Source organism: Sorex fumeus, unplaced genomic scaffold (genome assembly GCF_029834395.1).
Source record: "Sorex fumeus unplaced genomic scaffold, SorFum_2.1 ptg000047l, whole genome shotgun sequence".
NCBI lineage: Eukaryota > Metazoa > Chordata > Mammalia > Eulipotyphla > Soricidae > Sorex > Sorex fumeus.
The window spans coordinates 42,181,488-42,208,742 of record NW_026606104.1 but is presented as its reverse complement, the minus strand read 5'-3'; the positions used below and the strand labels follow the sequence as shown (position 1 = coordinate 42,208,742).

The window sequence follows — 27,255 nt, the reverse complement described above, 5'->3', positions numbered from 1 at the left end:
ATATCCCCAGCCCCTTTGGTAAAAACATTTGTTCAAGTTCTTTGCCCATTTTTATAGTGTGTGTATGTATGTGTGTGTGATTGAGTTTCTGGAGTTACCAATATATTATTGGATATTAATCTATTATAAAGTATCTATTTTGCAAATATTTTCTCCCATCTGTGTGTTCTTTTGGGAGGAGGCATCCCAAGCAGTGCATCCTGAAGCCACTCCTGGAGATTCTCAGCCAACCGAGCAGGATGTCAGTGCCCAAGGACATGGTGTTGCTCAGGTGTTGCCAGGGACCCCACCTGGCAGTACATTAGGGCAAGCTTTGCATGTCCAAGGTCCTGGGTTTGATCCCTGGCACTGAAAAAAAAAGCCCATAAATGCTCATTAAGTCCAGTTTACTTTTGGGGGGGTGAGATGGGGGAAGTGTCATGAATAGGGCTACAACTGATGATGCTTAGAGCTTACTCCAGGCTTTGTGCTCAGGGGTCACAACTGAGTGCTGGGAAGTGAACAGGGATCAACTGTGTACAGGCAAGAGACTTCCCCCCTGTACTATGTACTATTTTTCAAATCCTTATTTTTTCCCCACCACCTTTGATGTCATAGTCAAGAAATCACTGCCAAATTCAACCATGAAGCATTTTGTCTCTATTTTTCCTCAGGATTTTATAGTCTTATATTTAGCTATCTGGGTTTTGGGGTCACACAGAAGGACTACTTTTCGCTCTGTGCTCAGGGGTCACTCCTTGTGGTGCTCAGAGGGCCATGGTGTATTGGGGATTGAACTAGAATCAGCTACATGCCAACACCACACTGTTTTCATTCCATATAGCTTTTGTTGTTGTTTTTAGTGCTAGAACGGGACTCAGGGACTCACACATATAAGACATGTGCTCTGCCATTTGCTGAGCTACAACCCCAACCCTTGATTCCTATAGATTTGATTCATTATTATTATTAGTTTGCTCTTGTTTTGGGGCCACACCCAGTGATGCTCATGGGTTACTCCTGGATCTGTGTTCAGGAACCACTCTTAGCAGTGCTAAGAGGACCACATGGAATGCTAAAGATCAAACCTGGCTTGGCTTGTGCAAGACAAACACTCTACCCAGTGTACTATGCTTTGGCCTGATTCCTATAGCTTTGAAATAAGGAGGTGTGAATCTTTCAGATTTGTTCTTTTAGCTATTGCCATTTTAAAGCTATCCTGTTAGAAGACACTGTTTTTGTAATTAGAGGTTTGGGTGAGAAAGAGGTTGGAGTTTAGTCAGCCTGAAATTTAAAACCTAGAAGGTGAGACTCTAGCAAAGTCACTTGCTGAGGGGAGGAATCCAGATGTGGTGGAAGGTGGCAGTTGGATGTGGGTCATTTAGAGTTTGATGGACTTACAGGTTATCAGGAAGTAACTGTGGCTTTTGGAAATCAGTAGAGGGATGTGAGTCCAAGAGAAAATGAGAGTCCTGCCCATCAAAGGAATCATTAGAAAAAGGCATGGACTTAACTAAGAGGGGTGAAGGCTAGCACATGGAGTGAGAAGACTACAGAAGTGATGACACCTTTGCCCATCCCAGTCACACATCTAATGGGTGTACACTATACCATATTTCATTGATTGAAAAACACTTTCCCTTTCCTCCATGTCCTCACCCTCACTCCAGGTTTTTGGCCCATACCTAGCAGTGCTCAGTTACTATTACTGAGTCTGTGCTCAGAAGTGACCCCTGACTGTGCTTAAGGGACCATATGTGGTGCCAGGGATTTGAACCAGGTCATTTTGTAAGGCAACTGCAAAATGTATTTTGTGTGCCACTAAGAAAATATGCTGTTAATAATTATACATGCTATTTGTTGACTATGAGGCATGACATTACCAGAGATAATAATACAGGGGATAAGTTGCTTTCCTTGCAAGTGGTTGATCCTGATTTGATCCCTGGTACCACATACAGTTCCCCAAGCTCTGCCAGGAGTAATTCCCTGAGCACTGCTGGATGTAAGCCCAAAATCAAACTCCCCCTCCACAAAGTGTTTCAGGGGCATACAACTTAGAACTAGTTAAATTAAGTCTATACCAGCACTGTGTCCAGTCAAAGGGAGAAGGTGGGGGGTATAGGTATAAAAAAGATTCTGCCTTCTCAAATCTTCCAATCTCTCTGAGAAACCTGCAGACACTTCTGCTGTGACTGAAGCAAATGCAGCAGTGAAGACCTCAGAGAAGTACTGAGATCAGCTGCTGCTTGTTCAGTATTTATAGGATTTATTATTATAGACAGAATTGATAGTGATGTCTCTCTTGGGGTTTCTAGTCCTCCTTCTCTTTTCCCTGATGCCTGAAATTTCTAGGGACAAAGCTTTCAACCCATTTTAGAATGACTTGAAATAATGAATTAAAATACCACACAGTAAGTATTGAAAGTGCAACTTTGGAAAGCCATTTAGCACTATCCAAATTACAGATATATTTACTCTTTGATGCTATAAGATTGCTCTAGGAATAGATTGTGAATATTGACTCACCCACTTAAAAATCATACATATGTGAAGAAAGAGAGAAAGAGAGAGAGAGAGATCTATTCATTATAGCATTGTGTGAAATAGCAAATATTAGGAATAGCCAAAGAGCCACAGATAGGATACTAGTTAGCTAAATATAGAATGTAGAATATTTATGTGGTAGGGATTCCTTTGCCCCTCTTGGAGAGCCCAGCAAGCTACTGAGAGTATCTCGCCTACTTGGCAAAGCCTGGCAAACTATCCGTGATGTATTCAATATGCCAAACACAGTTAACAAGTCTCACAATGTTACTGGGCCCACTTGAGCAAATCGATGAACAACGGGAGTGACAGTGACAGTGACAGGTCTTAGATCAAAGAAAAGTTTGAGGCAGGAGTGACCTGTTCCCCCTGGCGGCTTGATGGCCACCATCCTCCAGAGGCCATTGGACAGTCAGACTTGGGCCTGCAGTGTCGGGACATGCGGGGCCTCACAGGATGGAGGTGGAGCCAGCCCTTTCCTCCCCGCCCCAACGAGACCCCAAGTTGCTGCCCACGAACAGCTTCTCTGGCTCCAGATCAAGCTGCTTAATGGCCATGATCCCAGAGACTCAGGAACAAATCTTGGAATCCAGCAGGTTTTGGCAGAAATTCCCTCCAGATTTAATTGTTAAAAATTTGAAATTCCAAAATCGTGAGGCCATTAGTGGCCGCATGACATCATATGTTATTCATAATCAGCAATAGAAAACAAATTGTCTATAGTTGCTTTTCTTAGTGTTGGGGTAAAATCCCAAATAATAATGGTGAGTCTGGTGTTGAAATATTGAATGTAATCAAAGTAGAGAGAGAGTAATGTGGAAATCATCTGTCCCACAGGTAGGGGGAGGGTGTGGGGTGGGGGATATACTAGGGTTTTAGGTGGTGGAAAATGTGCACTGGTGAAGGGACGGGTGTTTCATCATTGTATGACCAAGACTTAAACCCGAAAGTTTTGTAACTGCTCTCAGGGTGTTTCAATAAAACAAACACAAACAAACACTGTCCTCCCGTTGTTCATCGATTTGCTCGAGCGGGCCCAGTAATGTCTCCATCGTGAGACTTGTTGTTACTGTGCTTGGCATATTGACTATGTCACGGGTAGCTTGCCAGGCTTTGCCGTGTGGGAGAGATACTCTTGGTAGTTTGCCAGGCTCTCCGAGAGGGGCGGAGGAATCGAACCTGGCTTGGCCAGGCTGGCTGTGCGCAAGGCAAGTGCCATACCGCTGTGCTATCGCTACAGCCCAGTCATTAAGTATTAAGCTTTTTGTTGTTGTTGTTTTTATATTGGGGGGGAGTGGTGGATGGCACTGCACCAGCAATGCTTGGAGGCTTGCTCCTGGAAGTTCTTAGGAGACCATTAGATATAGGGAGTCAAACCTGTGCCTCTTCCATGCAAAGCATGTGCTAAGCCCTTAGAGAGCTATCTCTGTGACCCGTAAATATTGAGCACTTCTGATGTACCATGTATCTCGCTAAGTGCTTTCCAGTGCATTATCTCCTTTAATCCTGACCATCTTTGTGGTCAGTGCTCTAAACTATAAGAGAAACCCAAGGATGAGAGAGATTGTCCATGTCTAAAGTCAACTGTGAACATCCAGGCCCCACCATCCTGGGTCAGGTCCTGTTCTGGGCACTGGGGATATCAAGACAAAGACACAACTCCTGTCTTCAGGACAAAATAGTCTGATGAGGAAAACAGGCATGTAAAATAACAGATTCACAGACAGGTTTTGAATAAGAAAGAGAATTAATGCATGATACCTAGGGATTAGGGGACAAAGGCAATAGAGAGTAGGTGCAAACCTCTCCCATGACACCGTTTTTTTTTTTTTTTTTTGCCCAGAATAAGCCTTGTAAGCAACCATGGAACTCATTGGTTCCTGTGTGGAGACACCCCCTGCAGCCTCAGAACCAACAATGAACAAAGACTGCTGGTGCTCCCTGGGAACAGAGGAGATGTGACAACTGCCTGACTCATTTGATCAGTGTAGACATCCCTTCTGGACTTTGAAACCTGACGTGCTCTCCTTTTGCTGTCTACACAGATCAAATAAACTGGATGAATGCCATATCTCAATTTCACTTCATGCTAATCCATAGTCACAGTCAGCTTCATAGCAATGCTACCGAACCATCTGAGCAGAGGCAAAAAGAATTCTCATGGGCAAAGGGAGACAGTTCCAAGACGCTAATATAACTCCTTGCTGGTACTTGGGGAGCAAGTGCATTTTGAAGTTAGTTTTAGGAAGCTTCCAAGAAGGGAGTTTCTGCCTTCTCTCCAACGAGAATTCGCCAAGCCAAGTCGTTTTCTCTTCTTACAGTTGAAAGCCCCTCCTCTTTCAGGATCACATAGAAACAGCGGGGAACAGACTGAACAATAAAGAGCTGTGGTCTGGCTCCACCCTAAAGCACAGGGAACATCCTACTGCACAATTTTTATTCAGAGGACTATCTAGGGGAAAATCTTACCCCAAGCCCTCAGTCCTCAAGCATCAGTGAGGACCCACGAAATCCTTGTCAACCGAGACAGGCGGGACCAGGCATCTAAAAACAAAACAAGAAACCAAGTGGCGTCTTTTGAAAAGATTAAAAATCTACATGAGTTCTAACATCTTCCTTCCTTGCTCTGGTTTCCATGGAAATAGACATCTGCTCTAGGGAGAAAGAAAAGGTGGGGGAAGCCGTGTAAGTGCTCTAAAATAATCAGTGTTTTGAAGGATTTATTTTTTCCTGTCACAACATTAACAGTCAAAAATGTGAGTTTTTTTGCATGATAATTTCTTGTATTAAAAATATGCATCAAATAGGTGGGACCTTTCTTTGCAAAATTCCATATCAAATACAAAGGCTTAAAGATAAAGACTGGTTCAGGGGCTAATAGACCTATGAGCCTTAAGTTCCTTACTCATTTGTGCTGCCTGCTGTTCTGTCACTTTTTTTTTTGTCATACCCTGCAATGCTCAGGGGTTAATCCTGGCTCTGCACTCAGAAATTACTCCTGGGGGACCATATGGGATCCCAGGAATTGAACCTGGGTCAGCTGTGTGCAAGGCAGAAAAGTCCTCCTCGCTGTACTATTGCTTGGGACCCTAGTCTGTCACTTTTTTTTGGCGGGGGGAGGGGATTGGGTCACACCCAGCAATGCTCAGAAGTTAGTCCTGGCTCTGAACTCAGGATTCATGCCTGGTGGTGTTCCGGAGACCTTCCTTATGAGATGCTAGGGATCAAACCCCAGTCAGTGGCGTGCAAGGCAAAACACTACTCACACTATCACTCCGGTCCCAGCCTGTCACTATTTTTTTTTCTTTTTGGATCACACCCGGCAATGCACAGGGGTTACTCCTGGCTCTGTGCTCAGGAATTACCCCTGGCAGTGCTCAGGGGACCATATGGGATGCTGGGAATCGAATCCGGGTCGGCTGCGTGCAAGGCAAACGCCCTACCCGCTGTGCTATTGCTCCAGCCCCTAGCCTGTCACTTTTTAATCTGGTCTTATCCCCTTCCCTCTTCAAACTCTGTAATGATTTCCGAAATTTTCCTCAGAAAACCGACAAATTTCTGGCCAATTTGTGCTAAATTTGATTTGAGAAAAAGAGACTTTCAGGGTTCAGCACTAAAATGATTTCTGAACCTACTCACATGCTAAGAGAAAGCCACTTCCCTGGGGGCGGGAGCGAGGCTGACCCCACAAAAGGGCGATTGTTAGAGAAAATGACACAGCAGCATATTTCAGGCAACAGTGCATTGCTAATTGTTTGCTGTTGCATGGTGTCTACTGCCTAGATGATCTTATTTTTTTGTTTGTTTTGGGGTCGTACCCAGTGACAGAGGATGCTCCTGGCTCTGTACTCAGGAATCAATTCTGGCAGAGCAGGGGTGGGGGTGGGGGGCATATGGAATGCTGGGGATCAAACCCAGTCAGCTGAATGCAAGGCAAATTACCCATTGTACTATCACTCCAGCTCCTATAATCCTATTGTATTGTCCCAAGTACCTTTTAATTGTGTTTATCTTGCATATCTGTAGTCACTAGGTAGTCCTGTGGGGTCTTTTAATATTCTAATTGATGGGATTAGAGCAGAGCAATAATACAGAGATTAAGGCCTTGCTTATAGTTAAATAGTTCTACTCCAACATCACATGGTCCCTTAAGCACCAGTGGAAGCAACCCCAGAGCACAGAGCTAGGGATCACCAAGTGTGGGTCCAAAATCCCCCCCAAAAATAAAATTAGGACTAGAGGGCCAGATAGATAGCTCAATGGTGATATACCTGGATCAAGTTCAAATCCCAGCACTGCAGGGCCTGAGGTTGATAGAGTTTCAATGGGAGTGGTCCCCCTGGGCCCTGCTGCATTGCTTAGAAGCCCTGCCCTCCCTGCCAAAACTAAAATAAAAATTTGAAAAATAAAATGAAGGAGCTGGAGCGATAGCACAGCAGGTACGGCGTTTGCCTTGCACACGGCTGGCCCGGGTTCAATCCCCAGCATCCCGTATGGTTCCCCCAAACACCACCAGGGGTAATTACTGAGTGCAGAGCCAGGAGTGACTCCTGAGCATTGCCGGGTGTGACCCAAAAAGCAAAATAAATAAATAAATAAAATGAAGACTATTGTTACCAGAGTTTCTTGGTTTCGGGAGACTGAGCATTTTGGTTAATAAAATGAAAGCATTCTTCTGTCTCAGCCAGTGCCTTGGTAAAAGCTCAGGCTTTTGTCTTTAGGCAGCCAACGTTGAATATATAGGACAAGATGGTTGGGTTCAGTAGAAATTTTGAGGGGCCAGAGCGATAGTACAGCAGGGAGGGTGTTTGCCTTGCACGTGGCCAACCCAGGTTCAATGCCCAGCATCCCATATGGTACTCTGCTCACTGCCAGGAGTAATTCCTGAATGCAGAGTAACCCCGGAGCATTGCTGGGTATGACCCAAAAAGCCAAAAAATTTTTTTTTACTTTAGCAGTGGAAGGGCAGGGCAGAGCAGGGAAGCTGCACATGGGTGTCTTTGTTATAGGAAAGGTAAAAAAAAATTACCTCTTTATATTCTTTTAACTAGCAGAGTGTGTGTGTTGGGGGGGGGTGTGCACTCCACACTGAGTTTAAGACAAACAAGAGGATAAGATAAAGGGGCTGTGGGAACAACAGATTGTTTGAAAGGATGTTCAAGAGGCTTCTCTTCTGCATATCTCAGGCCCATTATCCAGAATTTCTTTCTGGGCTTTTCTCTTGCTAGTCTCACCCTATGTTATTCTATCATTATTTTCCTCCTTTCCTTATACCAAAATGACCATTATGGGAGGACCCAATGCTGGTCAGTGAGCCTGGAATTGTGTTCACTGTATTTGTATCTTTCCCTGCCTTTTTATGGAAGAGGGGAGGCAGCATTTGAAGGTGGCTAGGATCAAACCAATTTCCTTTGTGCAGCTGCTATACTTCCTAGCCACGTGGAGAGACCATCTTTGTGGTTCCTTTTGTTTGTTTGTTTGTTTGCTTGTTTGTCCTTTCCTACAGAGAGACCCTGCTTGCTATGGGGAGCTTTGGGGCGCTCCTACTCTGAACAAAAGCAATATTCAACTGGTCTGTGTAGTCTAGAAGTGCTGTCACTCCTTCTCTCCTTAGAATCAGACAAAGGCTTGGCAGAACAGATGGAGTCTGCATTTAAGCCAAGTGACTTTGTTAGACCAAAGAAGATCAAGTTCCAGAGCTTCACGCTGCCCCTCCTACACCCCAACCCAGGGCTCTGTCACTATCTCAGGGACACTAGAATAGTAGCTGATATGCAGACTGTGAAAAACGGGCCACGCCCGTGACCTGTTAGTGCTGAGTGTTAGGGTTATGATGTCATAATACAGGTGGCATGCGATTGTCACCATAGGATGCAGGCGGCAGAAGGTTTCGCGGGGCGGGCAGTGGCTTTGTCCCTTCACAAGGGCTTGGGCGTTTTAGGTGACGACCCAGGGTGCAGCAAGGGGCACAGCGTCCTCTGAGTGCCGACCTTGGGGTGATGAGGGACACAGGGATCTACGTACCAAGGTGAAGTCCAGGAGCACCCCCTCCACCCTCTCCGGCAAAGATGTGGGGAGGGACCCCGCCCCACCCTTTTCACTAGGGTGGGAGAGCTGGATTGGGATTGCCCCAGAAGCCACCTCGGAGCCCTCTGCAGCGGTCAGACCACTGCCCCGACCCCCGAGCCACACCTGGGGGGAACCGCCCCCACCCCCCCCCCCCAACCCTCCGCATTGTCCTCCGCCCTGCTAGCCAGAACTACACTTCCCAAAGAGCTCCCGGGCCCCCGGGGGCGGGGCCACTCCGGTGTGGGGGGCGACACGTGCCGCCGCGCCCAGCCAATGCGGAGCCCCGCGGGGGCGTCACGTGCCTGTGTTTGGCGCTTTTGTGCGCGCCCGGGTCTGTTGGTGCTCAGAGTGTGGCCAGGCGGCTCGGACCGAGCAGGTGGGTGCGGGGCGTCAGGCGGCGGCGGCGGCGGCTCGGCCGGGCTCTGCCGCGGGACTGGGCCAGCGGGAGGGGTCGCACCGTGGTCGCAGCCCCCCCGCACGGGGGTGGCGGGCGGGGCCGCGGACCCCGGAGGGGCGGGTGGGCCGGGGTCTCTCCGCTTTGTGTTTGGCTCGGGCGGAGCCACGGCTTTGTCCGTGCTCCTTAGGGGCGCGGCTCTCTAGGGGAGGGGGCGCGGCCAGTCCCGCGAGCCCGGAGCGTTAACCCTGGGGAGCCGCCGAGGAGACAATAGGGGGCGTGGGCCCCCCTCGCCGCTTTCTTTTGCCGGCGCGACCCTTCTAGGGTCCCATTGTCTGAAGGGGAGGGGCGGCACCCTCGAGGAGCCGCAGCCTTAGGAGCGGACCGCTGGCCGCCGCGCCCGTGCCCCTGCCCGGTGCCCGCGGGGCCGGCATCCCCCGAGGGGTCTCCTCGCGCTCGGCCCTCGCAGACAGCCGGGGTGGAGGGAATTGGGGGACGGTGTGGCCAGCCCTCGGCTCGTTCCCGGGACCGGCCTCGGCTGCCCAGATGCGGCGGGGGTGGCGGCGCCATCGAGGTGTTTTTGGCGGGAGCGGGGAGGGAGGGGCCGGTTTTCGCGCGCCTGGAGCCCGGGAGGGGCGGAGTTACCCGGATTGGACCGTTGGCCCCGCCCACCACCCCGTCCCACGCGCGCGGGCTCCGGTGCTGCGACTTCGGGGAGATTCGAAAAGGCGCGGGGAGAAAGGGGCGGGGCCCGGGCCCCGGCCGCAGGGCGCGCTCTGATTGGCCGGAGCTGGCCGGTCGCTTTATTTTTTTTCTCCCCCCGGACGAGGGCCACGCCCATCCTAGGTCCGGCTGTTGCGTCTAGAGCGCCGCACTGGTCTGACGGTTTCTCTGTTATTTCCAGTTGTTGAGAACGCGTCGTGCTGCGTTCTTTGTATTAGTCTGGGATCCACGAAGTTTAGACCTTAAAAATATCAAGGAGGAATGTATGGTTTCGCGCAACGTTAAGGCAGCGAATGTCTAAAAGCTGGAGGTTTATTAGATCATTTTCCCCTCTCAGGAGCTTAAACCCCAAGAACAATAGGAGTGCTGCGTTATTGGTTAATTTTAGCTTGGGCGTTTTGTTTTCCACTATGGCAGTCACAGACAAAGCAGGGGTGGGTAATTCATTTGCACAATGAGTAGTAGGCTGTATTAAGATGGCTCCGGGTCTCACTGTTGAGCTTGAATATTACAATATCTTTTCACTGTTTGGGGGCGGGGGGCCGGGGGCAATCTTGTGACTAAAGAATCCAAGAGTTTTCTCAAGGAGCTAGCTCAGCTTGACTTAAAGAAATTTTTTTTATTCATATTTCTCAATGTTTGAATATTTACTGATTTTGATCATGTTTTTTCGGATGACGTCTTATTTCCAGAATAGGAATTTTTTCCGACGTTGATTTGTGTCTATATCATTGGAGGTCCCTTTGTATTGATTTTAAAATGCAAAGGAATTTATTGCATGCTTTTTGAACATCATTTTCAGGGCTTTCCTTGCCAGTGGATTGAGTAGATAACACTGCCAGTCTCTTGTCTTCTCTTCACCATGGCTTCTTCTGGTAGGTAATCAATTTGGAAATGCTGATACTGTGTTGGGCTTATGATTTTAGAAGATAGATCAGGTCTTAAGCCTTAATTTGGCACCTGTGTTTGAATTGGTTTTTTTTTTAATGAATTAAAGAATAAAAAAGACAAAAGGATTGTCACTTGACTGCACTGACACCTCATAATTGTTTTATTATTTGACAATTTGGCTCTGTAAAGCAAAATTGTGGAGATTTGCACAAGTCTTTTGTTCATGAAAAAGGGATTGTCAAATACTGACATCTTCAGAATGGTATTTATTCAGAATTGTTGAGCTTGTTTCTCTGGGCGGTGGCATTTCTTGACTGACAACAGTTTCTTCACTAGCCCTAAAATTATTCATGAAATTAAATTTGGGTTTTAGACAATTAAAAAGCAGTTTAATTTGATGAGACCCCACCCCACCCCTACTCCCATTTCTAAAAACATTTAAAATATGATCAACTCCAGATATCCAGGTAAAAGAATTGGAGAAACGTGCCTCCGGCCAGGCTTTTGAACTGATTCTTAGCCCTCGATCAAAAGAATCTGTCCCTGAATTCCCCCTCTCCCCCCCGAAGAAGAAGGATCTTTCTCTGGAGGAAATCCAGAAGAAATTAGAAGCTGCAGAAGAAAGACGCAAGGTAATCACAGTTCATATAAACAGCATTTTAAAATTATGTAACATGTAATCAATTGTATTTCCATTAATAGTATTTAAATTGAAGCATAGCAAAACCGTGATCATGATAATGTGAAAATTAAATATGCCGATGACTGCAAGAAAATACCGTACTATTGTTTATTGTCTGTTGAGCTCCTTTGCTTAGATTTTTCTCTTTCAGTAGAGTGAATTTAAAGGGAGGTAGGTATTTTCTGAGGTAGAAATTAAAAAATTATCTTAGGGATATTCATTTTTCCCAAAGCCATCTCGCTAGGGAGTGTTGGAATCAGAATTCAAGCTCCAGTCTCTGAAATCAAGTTACTGCGTCATCTTTTCTCTGATAAGTAGATGCGTCAGTGGATGATCTCTTTACTGTGTCTTTAGATTGGGGCGGAGGACAAAGGTGGGAATTTGATTTTTGGTTTGTATATGGTTTGTTTTGAGAGGTGTGCAATAAAATTTATTTGTGGGCTTTGCATCACTCCTGGTGATACTCAGGGGCTGCTTGCTGCCTGGTGCTCATAGCTCAATGCTTTGTCACATTTTCGATATCTTATCTAAACAATTCTATCATAAAGAGCCATTCTCAAAAATTTTTTTCTTTTTTCAAATATATTTGTTGTTGGGGCTGGAGCAATAGCACAGCAGATAGGGCGTTTGCCTTGCATGCAGCCGACCCCGGTTTGATTCCTCCATCCCTCTCGGAGAGCCCAGAAGGCTACTGAGACTATCCCACCCGCCCAGCAGAGCCTGGCATGCTCCCCCGGTGGCGTATTCGATATGCCAAAAACAGTAACAAGTCTCACAATGGAGATGTTACTGGTGCCCGCTCAAGCAAATCCATGAACAACAGGATGACATTGCTACAGTGCTACATTTGTTGTTGAAAAATTGAGAACCAAAGAAGTTAATAAGATCCGTTATGCTTATTTCCATAAATAACTTAATATTTGGCATATTAATATTTAGGCTTTTTTCTGTGTACCATTAATCTACTCATTAAGAACTTTAACAGATTTCATGTAGGCCCCTTTTCAGTAATCTTGATTGGGATGAGTGGGTTTGATTTTAAATTGGCTAAAACTAAAACACACAAGGGTAAAGTAGTAACCTCCTGACCTACACAGCTAGAGCAGAGTGAAGTCTTCTATTTAACCACACACATATGTCTTTAAGGCCCTGTTTAAGCTATTCTAACATGTGCCATACACCGTTCAGTGCCACGTGGTGTCTGCACTGATAACACTGGGACTTGTCTCCCAAGAGGATTGGCAGTGTTTGCTTTGGCACGTCACCTACCTACTCTTCTATCGTGCTTGGAGTTTATGGAAGCAGTCACCAGTGCAAAGGCGTGGTCAAAGGACTTTCCTTAGTAGATAAACCTTTCTTCTTTAGTCATCACCTGCACTTTACATAATGACTGCTGAAGTACAATTAAACTCCTGCCACGCCTGGGATTTTGCAGAAGATAGTTAAAGGCCAGTGGCTGAGGCCCTGGGTGTGATTCAGTGGTTCTAAACACATCTGAATCTGTTTGGTACCAAGCTATTCTGATTGTGTTGAAGAAGGTAGTTATGTTGTGGGTCATAGCTGCAGTGGTAAGGACATTAATGAAACTTGCATAGAGAAGATCTAGTAGCTTTTCCTTAAGGTCTTTTTTTTTTCATCATAGTAATCTGAAAACTTAATCTAAAACTATCACTTGCGTATTTTGATTAGTGTGGTTACAGATTTTATAATGACCTTATTTTGTTTGGCTGTCATTTGAAGTTAAATAGACAAAACTCTAAAATCAAATTTTATTCCTTAGTATTATCTGGATACCATTAGCCAGTACATCTTACAAAGATTTTTTTTAAAGAATCATTGTGCAAGAATCTCTGAACGTGGATAATTTACCATAGTAGTAGATACATTAAACCAATCATAACTTTAGTATTTTATGATAGAGATAACTCAGGTCCTGAGTCGGCAGTATCTAAAGAGATCTAATTTTGTGCCTCCTTTCAGTCTTCCTAATTTCTTTGCAGGTTTTACTAATGCTGAATATCTTTCTGAGTCTGGCCTGTTTTAACTTTTTTTCAGTCCCATGAAGCTGAAGTCTTGAAGCAGCTTGCTGAGAAGCGAGAGCATGAGAAAGAAGTGCTTCAGAAAGCGATAGAAGAGAACAACAACTTCAGTAAAATGGCGGAAGAAAAACTGACCCACAAAATGGAAGCCAATAAAGAAAACCGAGAGGCACAAATGGCTGCCAAACTGGAGCGTTTGCGAGAGAAGGTGAGTGTCACATCCTCGCTTCTAGGGGAGTTAAGCGCTTGAATTTAGGTGTGCCATTGAAGTGGCTGGGACTGATGACCACATCAGAGGTGTTTGATGTCTTTGTCAAAACTTGGTGATCGGTGAGAGAGATCTTATTTTAAAATAAGAATGGAATAGTCAGTGATATTTTTTCCAGCATAAATGTGAGTTCTTCAGAAGAGTACTAATAGACTCATAATCCAGAACATGACTGAAATTCGAAGATGAAGTTTTAGGGTGGCGGTCATTGCCCAGAAGTAGAGCACTGGCCTTGCAGGTATGCGGCCTTGGGTTCAATCTCTAGCAATGCAAAAGAAAAAGCAATAGAAACAGATGTCTTTCAGCTCCATGATTCCCATGGCTCTGATAAATGGCTGATGCTGCTTTGGGCAGCTTTTGGAAGTGTGACTGGGCAAGCTTTTTTATGTGACTGATGACATACAATCTCTCTGCAGGACAAGCATGTTGAAGAAGTGCGGAAGAACAAAGAATCCAAAGATCCTGCTGATGAGACTGAAGCTGACTAATTTGTTCTGAAAACTGACTTCTCCCCCTCCCCTTCCTAAATATCCAAAGACTGTACTGGCCAGTGTCATTTTATTTTTGCCCTCCTGACAAATATTCTAGAAGCTGATGTAGGACTGTATAGGTAGATCAGACTGTATGATGTTGTTTTAGGGGCTAAGGGGAGAAACGAAAAGTGTTTTACTCTTTTTCTAAAGTGTTGAAGTCTTTCTAATGTAGCTATTTTTCTTGTTGCATCTTTTCTACTTCAGTACACCTGGTGTACTGAGTTAATGGCTAGTACTGTATTGGCTCTGTGAAAACATGTTTGTGAAGAGTATGTAGTGGCTTCTTTCAAATTGTTATTAGATGCTGAATATCTGTTCACTTTTAAATCCCAATTCCGTCCCAATCTTACCAGATGCTACTGTACTTGAATGGTTATAATAAAGCTGCACAGTGCTGTTGGCGGTGACTTCTTTCTGTGCAGGAATCAGCTGCAGGTAATAGATGGTCCTTGTTTTATATTTGTTCCTGGCGGGCTTTTGCCTGGCAGAAAGTCCCTGTATACACAACACTGCAAGTTCTCTGCCCTAGGAGTTTCTGGTTCCAGACTTGTTTGCATTGTCTTCTCCCACAATCATCACTTTGTTGTAATGCCTTGGCCCACATCAAGTCTTTTAGATATTTATTCGCAAACAAACATTTTTTTGTTCCCGTTCCTGTAAAAAGACAAATTATGGGCACAAATGGTGATGCGAGAACACTTAAGGTCTTGGCATCATTCAGTATAAGATACAAGAAATGTTTGATAATTTTTTAGGTTTATGTTACAGTTGAGGGCTGATAGCATGCTGGAAGCCCAGCCTCGAACCTTCGCACACCATGTAGCTCCTGGAAATAGCCCCCGAGCACCATGCCAGATGTGTCCAGAATCACGACCCCCCCCCCCAAACACACAACCTTTTTTTTTTTTTTTGACTATTAATGAAACTGCTTGTGTAGCAGTTCCCGTAGAAAATATTAAGGAAATTGTTTTGTTGAGTACTGTTTGACTGGGGAGTTATAACCGACAATTACATCATGCTTCAGAAGCTGAAATATTCCTGTTAGAAAGCATTATCTCAGTTCGGGAACAAGAAATTACAGAATCTAGTATGATCAGTTCAGACAACCAGATGAGACAAGGTGAAATTTGTGTGCAGAAAATCCTTGATGTGATCTGATAAGTGGGTGGAGTTGTCCCTACAAGAATCTTTAGAACATTTCTGAGTAAAGCCTATAGAAATTATAACAGTATCCTACAGATGACAGGAGGCTTTGGTGTATACCATTCATGTAGGGAAGGGACTCCCTGAGGAAAAGCAAGGAGGATTTGAATGCACTGAGGGAGTATGCCCCAGTGATATAACCCAAGGTGTGGCCCTGATTTAGCATCAGAAAGATCCTCTAGGCTGGAGAGGGCCAAAGCGTTAACACATATGCTGTATATGCAGAAGCTTCAAGTTCTTTCCCTTACACCATGTGATATCCTGAGCACTGCCAGGAGCCTCCAGACACCACTAAAACCAGTGAGTCCTGGCACCTGCCTCTTGGAGCTGTGCAACCAGGCTGAAAGGGCACAGTTTGACCACAAGCCCAGGTTCTCCTGTTTCACTTCAGCTTGTTGAAGAAACGAGAAGAGTTGAGTCTTGAGCCTCAACTTTCTCCTGGATAACAAGAAGGCTGAGCTAAGTTTAAGTACCCTCCATTCCACAGTATTTTGCATGAAACTTGGAAGGCTGCAGGGGGTGTTCAGAATGTTTGGGAGTGTACATCTGTGGCTCTCCTCAGCCTAGGCATCTTGTTTTGTACGCTGAGGTGCTTGTTGCAGCCTGAGCACTGTCAGGACTGCATGCTGCCCCCTGTGGCTGAATGGAAAATGGGAGGGCGGGGCTTTTCCTAAGGCCTTTGTGCTTAAACAGTGATTAACTGGCTTTAGGGGAGAAGGTGTATTTGAGGAAGGTAGCTTTCCAGTCCACCCCTAAGTCCACCTTTTAGTATTTAGACCAGAAGTTCCCAAACTTATTTGGCATACCAGCTCTTTCCAGGAAAGAAACATCACTCCCTGATGGAAAGGGTTTGGCTTGGTTTTTGAGCCACACCCTGCTGTGCTCAGACTTACTCCTGGCTCTACACTTGGATCATTCATGGCTCTTGGGGGACCATATAAGGTGTCAGGGATAGAACCTGGGTCAGCTGCATGCAAGGCAAGCGCCCTACTCCCTAAACTATCTTGTCCCCTTTTTCCTTCTTAATTTTTTTAACTGTTTGGGAGCCATATGCCTCACCCAGCATTGCCCAGGGACTATTCCTGATTCTGCTTGGGTCACAGGTTGGTGTCAGGAGGACCATATGTGGTACCAGAGTAAGCTGAATGCAAGGTGAGCACTTTACACCCTGTACTAACTCCAGCTTCAGAAATCTCCATTTATTTTGGTTTGGGGGCCATACCCAGTAGTACTCAGGGCTTACTCCTGGCTCTGTGCTCCAGGATCACTCCTGATGGGGTTTGGGGGACTTTATATGGCAGGGGATCAAACCCAGCTATGTGCAAGGCAAGCCCCCTACCACCCTACCTGCTGTATTATTGCTCTGGCCCCAGAAATCTACCTTCTTTAAGTGAGCAAAGTATCCCACATTGCACGAGAAGCTACTATTGTCCCTGTCCACCCCCTCCCCCCCCCCCCCCGATTGTTCAGTAACCCCTGCGGGGTGGTATTGCCCACTTTGGCCAATTGGTCTAGACACATCTCCGCGGTCTCAGTGATGAAAGGTGCAGTGGAGCCTTGCACTTGACAGGCTGACGCTTGAGGAGGAAGGAGCATAGAGTATGTTGTCCACCAGCTGTAGAATCCAGTGTGCTATGGGGTTTGGAGGGTGGGGGGAGTAACCACAGACTTCAGTAGTCTGAGAAGCTTCAGAGAGGAAAGACAGCCCCTCCTGAGCAATCTGGTATGAACCCAGGCATTTTGTGATGCCCTGCAGAAGCGTGACAGTGGACTGCACAGAGAAGCTTTACTGACCTAAGTCCCTAAGTTGGTCAGGCTCTACCCAGGTCCTCTGGCTCCCATCCTGCAAAAGAAACACTGAGGCGGGGGCAGCTCAAGTCCCCTCATATCCTGAGCAATTCCCTTCAGTGCCCAGGCTCATCCAGTGCTTTCTCCTTCAAAGGGACTTGAACAGCTATCACCACCTTGCCCCACTCAACACCCATTATAGTAATGGATTTCCTTTTCCTTGCCATTCTTCCAGTGGGGAGTTCTGATTACCAGGGATGTTCTGATGCCTCAGGGAAATCTGCCCTGCTGCATCAGATCATGGTCTCACAGCCTCCTTGAGCGCTGTGTTCTGAGCAGATGACTTGGAGCAGATGAAAGCTGAAAGCCCTGCTCAGAGTATCTTCCCTCGGGGAGGGATTGGATTTGATGCCCTAGAAGTTTGCTTTCAAGCCAAGACTAACCCCAATGAGGTTGCAGATTCTGGAGACAAGGGACCATGGATAGTCACTGAGAATTTGCCTGGGTGCTGAGGTCAGGTCAGAAGCATGGCTGCTACTCAAGCCTGCTGTCTGCATCATCCCTCACTTGGGTGCGGGTTGCTGTGTCAGGGACGCCTCTGCCATATTATTAGGGACACGGGAGATTTTCTCACTGGTTTTATTTATAATTTTGTTTTGGGGGAGACCATACTCAGCAATGAATGCTTGGATTACTCCTAACTTTGCACTCAGGAGTTACTCTTGGCAGTGCTGGGGGGATATGGGATGCCAGGGATCAAACCAGGTTGGCCATGTGCAAGGCAAGTACCCTACCCACTGTACTATCCAGACCCTATCATTTTTATTTTTAAAATATTATATACATATACACACAGATGTGTGTGTGTGTGTGTGTGTGTGTGTGTGTGTGTGTGTTTTGGGACACACCTGGTGGTGCACAGGGTTTGCTTCTAGCTCTGCTCAGAGATCATTCCTGGCAGGCTCAGCAGGCCCTGTGGAGTAGCAGGAATCAAACCTGGGTTGTCTGTGCAAGTACAGCAGCCCTACCTACTCTACTGTCTCTCCAACCCTTCTCTGACCTGCTTTAGGTAGGCGCCCACAGTTTGAAAACTTTGATGTAAGATCTGAGGCACTCCAAGATGCAGCGACCTCCTTGTGGAGGGAGTAGATCAGGCCAGAAAGGCCCAGCCTTCTTTCAGTATGGTTAAAACTCTGCCTCCTTGAGCACCAAGTAGGCTGGGCAAGGACCCCCACGTAACAGACTGGTAAGATGTCATGGGTCTGCCCTAGCATGGTGGCACAGAGGCACTGAGCAATCCCTGGGCCTGGCTTACAAGCCAGGCTTCTGGCAAAAGCCCCAGTATTGCCTGACAAGGGTAGAGAGTATGGAGGAGGACTCCCCAATAAACTTTTTTGTTTTTGTGACACACCCAGTTCTTTCTCCATTGCTCTGCACTCAGGGGTCACGCCTGGCTGCGTTCAGAGGATCATATGCATTGCCAGGGATTGCCAGGAATTGAATCCGGATCAGCTGCGTTCAAGGCAAGCACCCTATCTCTCTGTCTCTTCCCAGTAAGCTTCTGACGTGCTCTCACTCTGTATGTCACAGAGCAGCTATTTTATTTTTTTTTGTAATCCCACTCCCCACAGCTAACAATTATTTGCATGATCTTTATGCCAGGAACCATGCTGTCACTGTCACTGTCCTCCCGTTCATCGATTTGCTTGAGCGGGCCCAGTAACGTCTCCATTGGAGACTTTGTTGTTACTGTGTTTGGCATATCGAATACGTCACGGGTGGCTTGCCAGGCTCTCCGAGAGGAGCGGAGGAATTGAACTTGGGTCGGCCATGTTGGCTGCGTGTAAGGCAAACGCCCTACCGCTGTGCTATCGCTCCAGCTCACTGCTATCGCTCCAGCCCACTATGCTATGATAATGATATGCCCATTTCATGAGCAATAAAGACACCGGACACAGATGGTTTGCCCTCCTGGGACAGAACTGAAAGAGGCAGTGAAAAGAGACTCCAAACTCTCCACCCTGAGCTATGCAGCAGGTTCTTGTGTACCCCAAGTATCACCATGCAGTCATTACAGACGTGCCTCCAGATAGAAAAAGGACCCCCAAGAACAGAGACCAGATCCTCACAGGATGGGGAGATCAGGGGGATCATACATTTAATATGAAATATATAAAATATAAATATAATTGGTTTGAGAGGCCAGAACCTCAGGGAGATCCAGTGGGGAACAGAAGCCTGGCACACAGCATTAATGAATTCTTGCCAGACTAGATCTGAGAGGGTGAGTCACTCTTTGGTCCACCCTGAGGCATCTTTACCTTTGCCCTGGGTAGACCCTAAATGTAGGGACTGGTTCTCTGAGGAGCAAATGAGGCTGTGCACCAGCTCTGCAGATAGGCAGCAGAAAGGCACGGCTAGGTTGGGAGACAGCCAGACTCTGTCCGCAGGCATGCTGTCTTCAGCCCAGGGTGTGTTTTAGAGTTTTAAATTAGATGACAGTTAATTCCACTTGAAAATCTGATTTTGGATTTATCTTGAGGAATCCCTGGGGTCTGGCAACCCGGGCCTTTCTCCCCATCCTGACGCAGTCAGCAGGTTCTGGAAGCTGCTGCCCCCTCACGGCGACACGTGCACTCTGCAGCTCTCTGGGGCACAGAGCAGGCAAGGATGACAACAGCACCGTCAGCCTGCCAGTGAGATCAGGAGTCCAGCTCAAAAAATGACAGACAGGCTCGTCTTCGGGGCCGTGTTCTGCCCTGAACACATGGATCCCGCTTGCTTGCCTCTGTAGCTCTGCTTTTTCCACTTTGGAGAAGTCTGTGCTCTATTTTTTTTTTTTTTTGGCTTTTTGGGTCACACCCGGCAATGCACAGGGGTTACTTCTGGCTCTGCACTCAGGAATTACTCCTAGCGGTGCTCAGGGGACCATATGGGATGTTGGGAATCGAACCCGGGTCGGCCACATGCAAGGCAAACGCCCTACCCGCTGTGCTATCACACCAGTCCCCACCACCTTAAACATGTATTTCCTCTCCCTCTCCCCTCACATATTTCTAAGCCAGTTTCATTCAACAAAAAACTACCTTGCTTCACTGAAAAAGAAACAAAAACATATATTTATATCCTATATATTTCATTGAATATACTCCCGGTAGCTTGCTGGGCTCTTCGAAAGGGGCGGAGGAATCAATATGCCAAACACAATAACAACAAGTCTCAAAATGGAGCCGTTACTGGGCCCACTCGAGCAACTCGATGAACAATGGGAGGACAGTGTGGACAGATATATTTCATATGAAATATATTTATGTATGTTTGTGGGCTGGAGCGATAGCACAGTGGTAGGGCATTTGCCTTGCACGCAGCCAACATGGCTGACCCGAGTTCGATTCCTCCACCCCTCTCGGAGAGCCCGGCAAGCTACCGAGAGAACCTCGCCCACCCGGCAGAGCCTGTGATGTATTGGATATGCCAAACACAGTAACAACAAGTCTCATGATAGAGACATTACTGGGCCCGCTCGAGCAAATCGATGAATGACGGGAGGACAGTGACAGTGATGTATGTTTATATATTCTATATTCTTTATATATATAAAATGAAGGACTGGACTGGGAGAGGAAGAAGGTACCCCATCGAGCTGAGGCTTGCACTCTGCATCCAAGCAATTTCTGGTGATCACAACCCCTGTCGTCAGAATGATGGCAGAGGGAAGGATGGGAAGTGGGAGGAGAGGCTGTGAAAGGAAACTAGATGAAAATTGAAAAATTTTATATGTATTTAAAAATATGTCTATGTATTTTATATGTCTATACAAAATATACATTTTTATGTGTATAACATGTAAAGGAAAAACCCCCTTCTGGAGCTTTTGGGCTACACTTAGTGGTGCTCAGGGGCTATTTCTGACTCAGTAGCTCAGTAATTGATCACCCCTGGTGGTGCTGGGGAGTCATCCCTGCAGTGCTGGAGAGCCAATCCCAGGGCCTCCTTCATGCAGAGCATGCACCCTTCAAATTCTCCTGACTTAATGTACCATTTGTGAGTATGAAGTAGCTCAAGGGCATTAAGCAGTATCTCAATATTAGGAAACATTGCACAATGTTTCACTAACTAGTACATGACTTTAATTTTACTGAGCAAGAGTAAATTCTTGGGAGATGAAAACAAGATTATTTTAAGTCTGCTTGAGTACTTTGGCCTTAAGTTGACCAGTCACTTCACAAAGCCTCCAGGGTTGGGGGCAAATAGGCTTGATACACTGTCTGATTTCATTTCCTCAAATCATTGAGCTCGATCCATAGAGAGCAAGGTGGGCAGAGGCCCAGGATCCCAGAGCCCGAGACGTGCAGGGCTGAACCACACTTTCCAAAGGATGGCCAGGCTCTGCTTAGTGTGGGACGCTCCCTAGAAGGGCTGAGGGCTCCCTGGCAGACTTTCCCCCTGACTCAGCCTGTGGAGGCGTTTGTTTAGAATCCCGAGAATGTCGGCCCCCACTGGAAGGGCCCTCAGCAACCCTGGGCCTACCCCTCCTTGTCTGGAGTTAAAAACTTGGGTTGATGCATGGGTTAGCAACAGAGCACTTGGCTCACATGTGTGAGACCCTGGGTTCAATGCTCAGCACTGCCCTCCACCTCTAGCAGAATAATAATAATAATAAAGTTAAAATGTAGAAGAACAAAACAATGGTTTTGCTTTATTTTTGGGGCTGGGGGAATCATGCCCAGTGGTGTTCATGGCTTACTCCTGGCTCTGTGCTCACAGATAACTCTTGGCAGTGCTTATGGGGTGTCAGAGATTAATTCCAAGTTGGCTGGATGTGAGACAAGCTCCTTACCTACCGTACTATCTCTCCAGTTCAAGAGGAAGAATTTGAGATCAGAGAAACGACTTGCCAGCACAGTTTACCAGTGAGTGGGACTCCAAGCACAGGTTTTTTAGGTTGCTTTGTTTTGTGGTCACACCTGGCGGTGCTCAGGATTGCTCCTGATTCTGTACTCAGGGATCACTCCTGGCCAGCTTGGGGGACCATATAGGACGCCAAGACTGAACCAGGGTTAACCACATGCAGTGCAAGAGCTATACTATCACTCCCATCTGGGTTTTTAGCTCTCAGACAGACGCAGGGCAGTGCTGGCAGCCACACAGAATGGGGCTTAAGGTCAGCTGCATTAGCTCTTCAGGGGCACTGGGCCTCTAACCACCCATCTGTAAAGTGGGTGCCTGAGGACTGAGTCTGACTGGGTGTCAGTGAACCGCCTAACCCAGGCTTGGGGATTGCGGGATGAGCAGGCTAAGCTTGTTTGAGAGCTGTAGCCATGCAGTGTTTAAACATTTTACTAACTCCATCTTCAATCTTGAAAACACCCTTGTGGGGCTGGAGCAATAAGAGCACACAGTGGGTAGGGTGCCTGCCTATATCGGCTGACCTGAGTTCAATCCCTGGCATCACATATGGTCCCCTTAGCGCGCTGGGAGTAATTCCTGAATGCAGAGTAACCCCTGAGCATCACCAGGTGTGTCTCCCCTGCCCCACAGGAAAGAAAGAAAGAAAGAAAGAAAGAAAGAAAGAAAGAAAGAAAGAAAGAAAGAAAGAAAGAAAGAAAGGAAGGAAGGAAGGAAGGAAGGAAGGAAGGAAGGAAGGAAGGAAGGAAGGAAGGGAAAGAAAGGAAGGAAGTTAGTTCCCTGTGGAGTAAATAACAGAGGAAATAGGTTTAGTTGTCCCCTGACCCTTAAGCCAGTCAGAGGCAAGGCCAGCAGGTGGCACTCTCAACACCAGCCCTCAATAGGCCAATTCATTCTGACAAAGTCACTGGGTTCAGGATGATGGCTGCTCACTCCCTCCTTCCTGTTTTCCCAAATGGGCTCTGACTTCTGCCCTCCCAATTGCTCCTTCTGGTAGAACTGTGCAGTCCAGGAGGAAGATTTGTGTGTTGGTGGGGAGAGAGATGCATGGTTGTTTCTGGTTTCTGGCTTGCAACTCAGTATTGCGTCCCCTACGCCCATTCTCCTTTCTCTTCTCCTTCCTCTTTAAATAAATGTCCAAGAGCTCTGGAAGGCCTGTTCCAAACCAGCCTCTCCATGCTTTCATTTGTCCTCAGAAAACAAGCATTTTGCATCATCTTGCATGCCAGATGCTGTTTGGGAGCCTGAGGGTGCACTGTGCAAAGGCAGACAAGCTCACGATCTCAGAAGTTTATTTCCTGGTGCAAGAGACAGACATTAAGCAATAATAAGAGAGACAATAAGCAAGACAATGCCCAGTGTCAAGGAGAAAATGCAGGTGGTGATGTAATAAGCCGTGAGTGTGTCAGGGGACCATGAGTTCCTAGGAGAGAAAATCAATTGATCCAAAGGCCCAAGAGCAGAACCAGCTGGTGTGAGGAGGAGTATAAACAAGGTTTCTGGCTGGTTAAAACAGCAGGGGTTCTGGTGCTAAGAGGGTGGACAGTGTTGCAAGCCTGGGGCCAAAGAGGTTCCATTATGTTCTGTGTAAGATGTAAAGTACCTGGGGCTATAAGCAGGGAGCTGTATAGGCAAGTTGTATTTGTAAACAGTCTTTTTATCCTTCCTCCTATAAAGGAGAGTGGGTGTTAGGATTAGGGGTGGCGACCTGACCTGAACCGAGAGACAAGGTCAGATTTAAGATCAAACTCACTGTGGAGCCAACATGGCTTGGATGGCAGATACGGAATGATGGATGGCCCTTGGGAGTGAGCAGAGGTGCCAGGTGCTCAGATGAAGAGGACTGGGGAGAAGGTGTTGGGAAGGGAGGTGGCAATCTGTATGGGGACATGGACCTAGAGGCAGTGTATTGATCGTAAGAGTAAAACCCACGTGATGAGATGCTAGCCGCGGAGACTAATGGAGCCTGAGTCCCTGAAAATATCAGAGTTGACATACCCATCTGCCTCCCACATGCTTCTTGTGGGAGGCAAATTAAACGTTTTACTTGTTTAAGTCACTGTTTATGGCTTTTCATTGTTTGCTGCTGAAAGCTAATGGAATCATGTTGCATCTGAGTTGAGGTTTTTCTAAAGAAATTTTATTTTACTTTATTATTTGAGGGAGGGGTTTGGATCTACAACCAGCTGTGTTCAAGGCTGACCCCTGGCTCTATGCTCACTCCTGTGGTACATGGCACACCATGTGTGGTGCTGGGAATTGAACTGAGGTTGGTGAACACAAAGCAAATACCTTACCTCCTTTTCTCTCTCTCAGGTTCCTTTTTTTTTTTCTCTTTTCTTCAGATTGGAAAAATGTTTGGTAAACTGTCAGGAACAAATAATGTACTACTTGGACTATTCAATTACAATTCGAATTATTCAAAAACTTTTTATGTTATATCAAGATTTGGGGTCACAATCAGCAGTGCTCAGGGTTTACTCTTGGCAGTGCTCAAATAAGGTTCCTGGGATCGAAGCATAATTGACCACAGGTACCATCTCTCCAGTCTATCTCACACCTGTGCTATTTGGTTGAGTTTTTAGGGAAGAAACTAAGAATTTGGTCAATCACTGAACCCAGGAAAAATTTATTGAGGATCTACTATGTAGAAGGCACTATGCTGGGTACTGAGATTTAGCAGTGAAAACAGACAAGAGTGCCTGCCCTCACAGGATGGGGGTGGAGCCGGCCTTTTCTCCAGGTCCCAACAAGACCCCGAGTCGCCGCCCATGAACGACCTTTCTGGCTCCAGATCAAGCTGTTTAACAGCCACGATCCCAGAGACTCAGGAACAAACCTCGGAAACCAGCAGGTTTTGGCAGAAATCCCTCCAGATTTAATTGTTAAAACTTCGGAATTTCAAAATCGCGCAGCCACTACTGCAGCCACAAGACACCATATGTTATTCATAACCAGCAATAGAAAACAAATTTCCTAGTGTTGCCTTTTCAGCAGATTTGAGTGTTGGGGTAAAATCTCAAATAATAATGGTGGGTCTGGTGTCAAAATATTGAATGTAATCTAAGTAGAGAGAAAGTAATGTGGAAATCATCTGCCCCACAGGTAGGGGGAGGGTTTAGGATGTGGGTATACTGGAGTTTTTGGTGGTGGAGAATGGGCACTGGTGAAGGTACGGGTGTTTCATTGTATGACCAAGACTTAAACCCAAAAGCTTTGTAACTGCTCTCACGGTGATTCATAAATAAAATTATAAAAAATGAAAGAAAAAAAAGTGCCTGCTCTTGGGGCCAGCAAACTAGTACAGCAGGTAGGTGCTTGTCTTGAATACAGCTGGCCAGGGTTTGATCCCCGGCACCCCATATGGTTCCCCAAGCCCTCCAGGAGTGATTCCTGAGTACAGAACCAGGAGTAAGCCCCGAGCACTGCTTAGTATGAATCTCCTCCCACCAAAAACCCAAAAATAGTGCCTTCCCCAAGGAATTTACCCTTTGGATGACTGAGCTGTTTCAATAATCTAGAAAGAGGACCTCCAAAAAGAAAGAAAATTCTGAAAAGGGGGCTGGAGTGATAGTACAGTGGGTAGGGAGTTTGCCTTGCACGTGGCCAACCAGGGTTCAATTCCCAGCATCCCATATGGTCCCCTGAGCACTGCTAAGAGTAATTTCTGAGTGCAGAGCCAGGAGTAACCCCTGTGCATCGCCTAGTGTGACCCAAAAAGGAAAAATAAAATAGAAAGATCGTCTGACTTCCAGACGATCCCAAAGTTGGTGAAGGTGGTATGTCTGCTCTCACAGGCTGCTTTACCCACACACACTATGCCACAAATTAAAAGTCAACATAGTTTGGGACCAGAGCAATATAACTTCGTGAAAGGGCACTTGCATGGCAGATACAGATTCGGTCTCTGGCTCTACAGATGGTCCCCCATGCCCTGCCAGGAGGGATGCATGAGCATCAGCAAAGAGCCAGGGGTAATCCCTGAGCACCACCAGGTGTGACCAAAAAATAAAAAGAAAGTCAACACAGTTCTCCAGTGTTTTCTATGAACCAGTTACTATGTCGCTCCCGCTCTCAATGAAGGATGTGCTATTAGTTTGTATTTGGGTCATACCTGGCATGTTCAGGGCCTACTTCTGGCTCTGCACTCAAGAACCACTTCTGGTGGTGCTGTGGGGACCATATGGGATGCCAAGGATTGAACTTGGGTTAGCTTGCGTAAGGAAGAGCCCTACCCATAGTGCTATGGCTCTGACCCTGGATGTGTTATTCTTCTTCATTCTGTAGAAAGGCAAATAAGCAACTTTTGCTAGATAGCAGGCTGTGTGGGACTTGAACCCAGTGCTTTCTGCCTCCAGAAGCTCCACAGCTTCTTCTTCTCCTTCCAGGGATCAATTTCACAGTCTCTCCCCCAGCTCTTTATTGGTTTTTGCTTGAAGAGCCGATTCCTGCTTTCCCTTTTCTCCTGATGGAGGGCAGTCAAGGGGCTAACTCTCTTGCCCTTCTGTCTGCTTCAAGCACTTCACTAGCCTGATATCTGCCACTCACTCACTGTATATTTTGAGAAGACTTTTCTTCACTATGTATGAGGAATACAGAACAAGTCAGGGAACAGAGGTGGAAGCTTGGGAGGCAAGTAAGTAACATGTGTCATGGCATGATGGGTGCTGGTACAATATGAAAGGGGCCAAAAGAAGCAATAAGCCTAGACACAATCAAGTCAGATCTTGGGCAGTAGTCAGGGAGGGATTCCTGGAGGAATCTTGGCACCTGAGCTGAGCTGAGTCTCAAAGGAGTTGAGCTGGTAAAAAAAAAAAAAACCAAAAAAAAACAGTAGGTGTTTCAAACCCAGAAGGCAGCAGCGAATAGAGGTCTGAAAGAGGCCAGGTGGCAACACACAGGCATGGCAGTCTCTTGGGTTATAGAACGGCACAAAGTTGGGCCAGAGTGATAATACAGTGGGTAGGGTATTTGCCTTGTACACAGACGACCTGGGTTTGATTCTCGGCATCCCATATGGTCCCCTGAGCACCTTCCCACTGAGCACTGCCAGGAGTAATTCCTGAGTGCAGAGCATAGAGTAACCCCTGAGCATCGCCGGGTGTGACCCGACCCCACACAAAAAAGGCACAAAACTGTGAGGTCATGCAAGACTTTGTCAGTCAGGACAAGGAGCTCAGCCCTGACTTAGCAGCCCCTGGGGAGCAGGGCAGGCCCTGGGCAGATATGTG

General features: G+C 46.6%; 3 protein-coding genes across 4 annotated transcripts in view; all 3 read left to right on the top strand.

Annotated features, from left to right (window-relative positions):
• PAFAH2 (platelet activating factor acetylhydrolase 2) overlaps nt 1–4,582 on the top strand; it is an 86,299-nt gene extending 81,717 nt beyond the window's left edge. Inside the window, exon 12 of the transcript XR_008793702.1 lies at nt 4,370–4,582. The gene's annotated coding sequence lies outside the window, so the exon portion shown is untranslated. The remainder of the gene's footprint in view (nt 1–4,369) is intronic.
• Nucleotides 1–14,525, top strand: part of STMN1 (stathmin 1) — a 36,979-nt gene extending 22,454 nt beyond the window's left edge. The window contains exons 1-5 of one of the 2 annotated variants that reach the window (XM_056123182.1): nt 8,913–8,971; nt 10,515–10,587; nt 11,063–11,235; nt 13,341–13,532; nt 14,009–14,525. In XM_056123182.1, coding sequence (XP_055979157.1) covers nt 10,575–10,587; nt 11,063–11,235; nt 13,341–13,532; nt 14,009–14,080 — 450 coding nt within the window. In that variant the 5' untranslated portion in view covers nt 8,913–8,971; nt 10,515–10,574 and the 3' untranslated portion in view covers nt 14,081–14,525. Of the gene's footprint in view, nt 1–8,912; nt 8,972–10,514; nt 10,588–11,062; nt 11,236–13,340; nt 13,533–14,008 lie in introns of those variants that run through there. The other variant, XM_056123183.1, reaches the window with a different exon arrangement.
• A 9,670-nt stretch (nt 14,526–24,195) lies between these two features.
• The window catches only part of PAQR7 (progestin and adipoQ receptor family member 7), a 30,090-nt gene continuing 27,030 nt past the window's right edge, over nt 24,196–27,255 (top strand). Inside the window, exon 1 of the mRNA XM_056123298.1 lies at nt 24,196–24,297. The gene's annotated coding sequence lies outside the window, so the exon portion shown is untranslated. The remainder of the gene's footprint in view (nt 24,298–27,255) is intronic.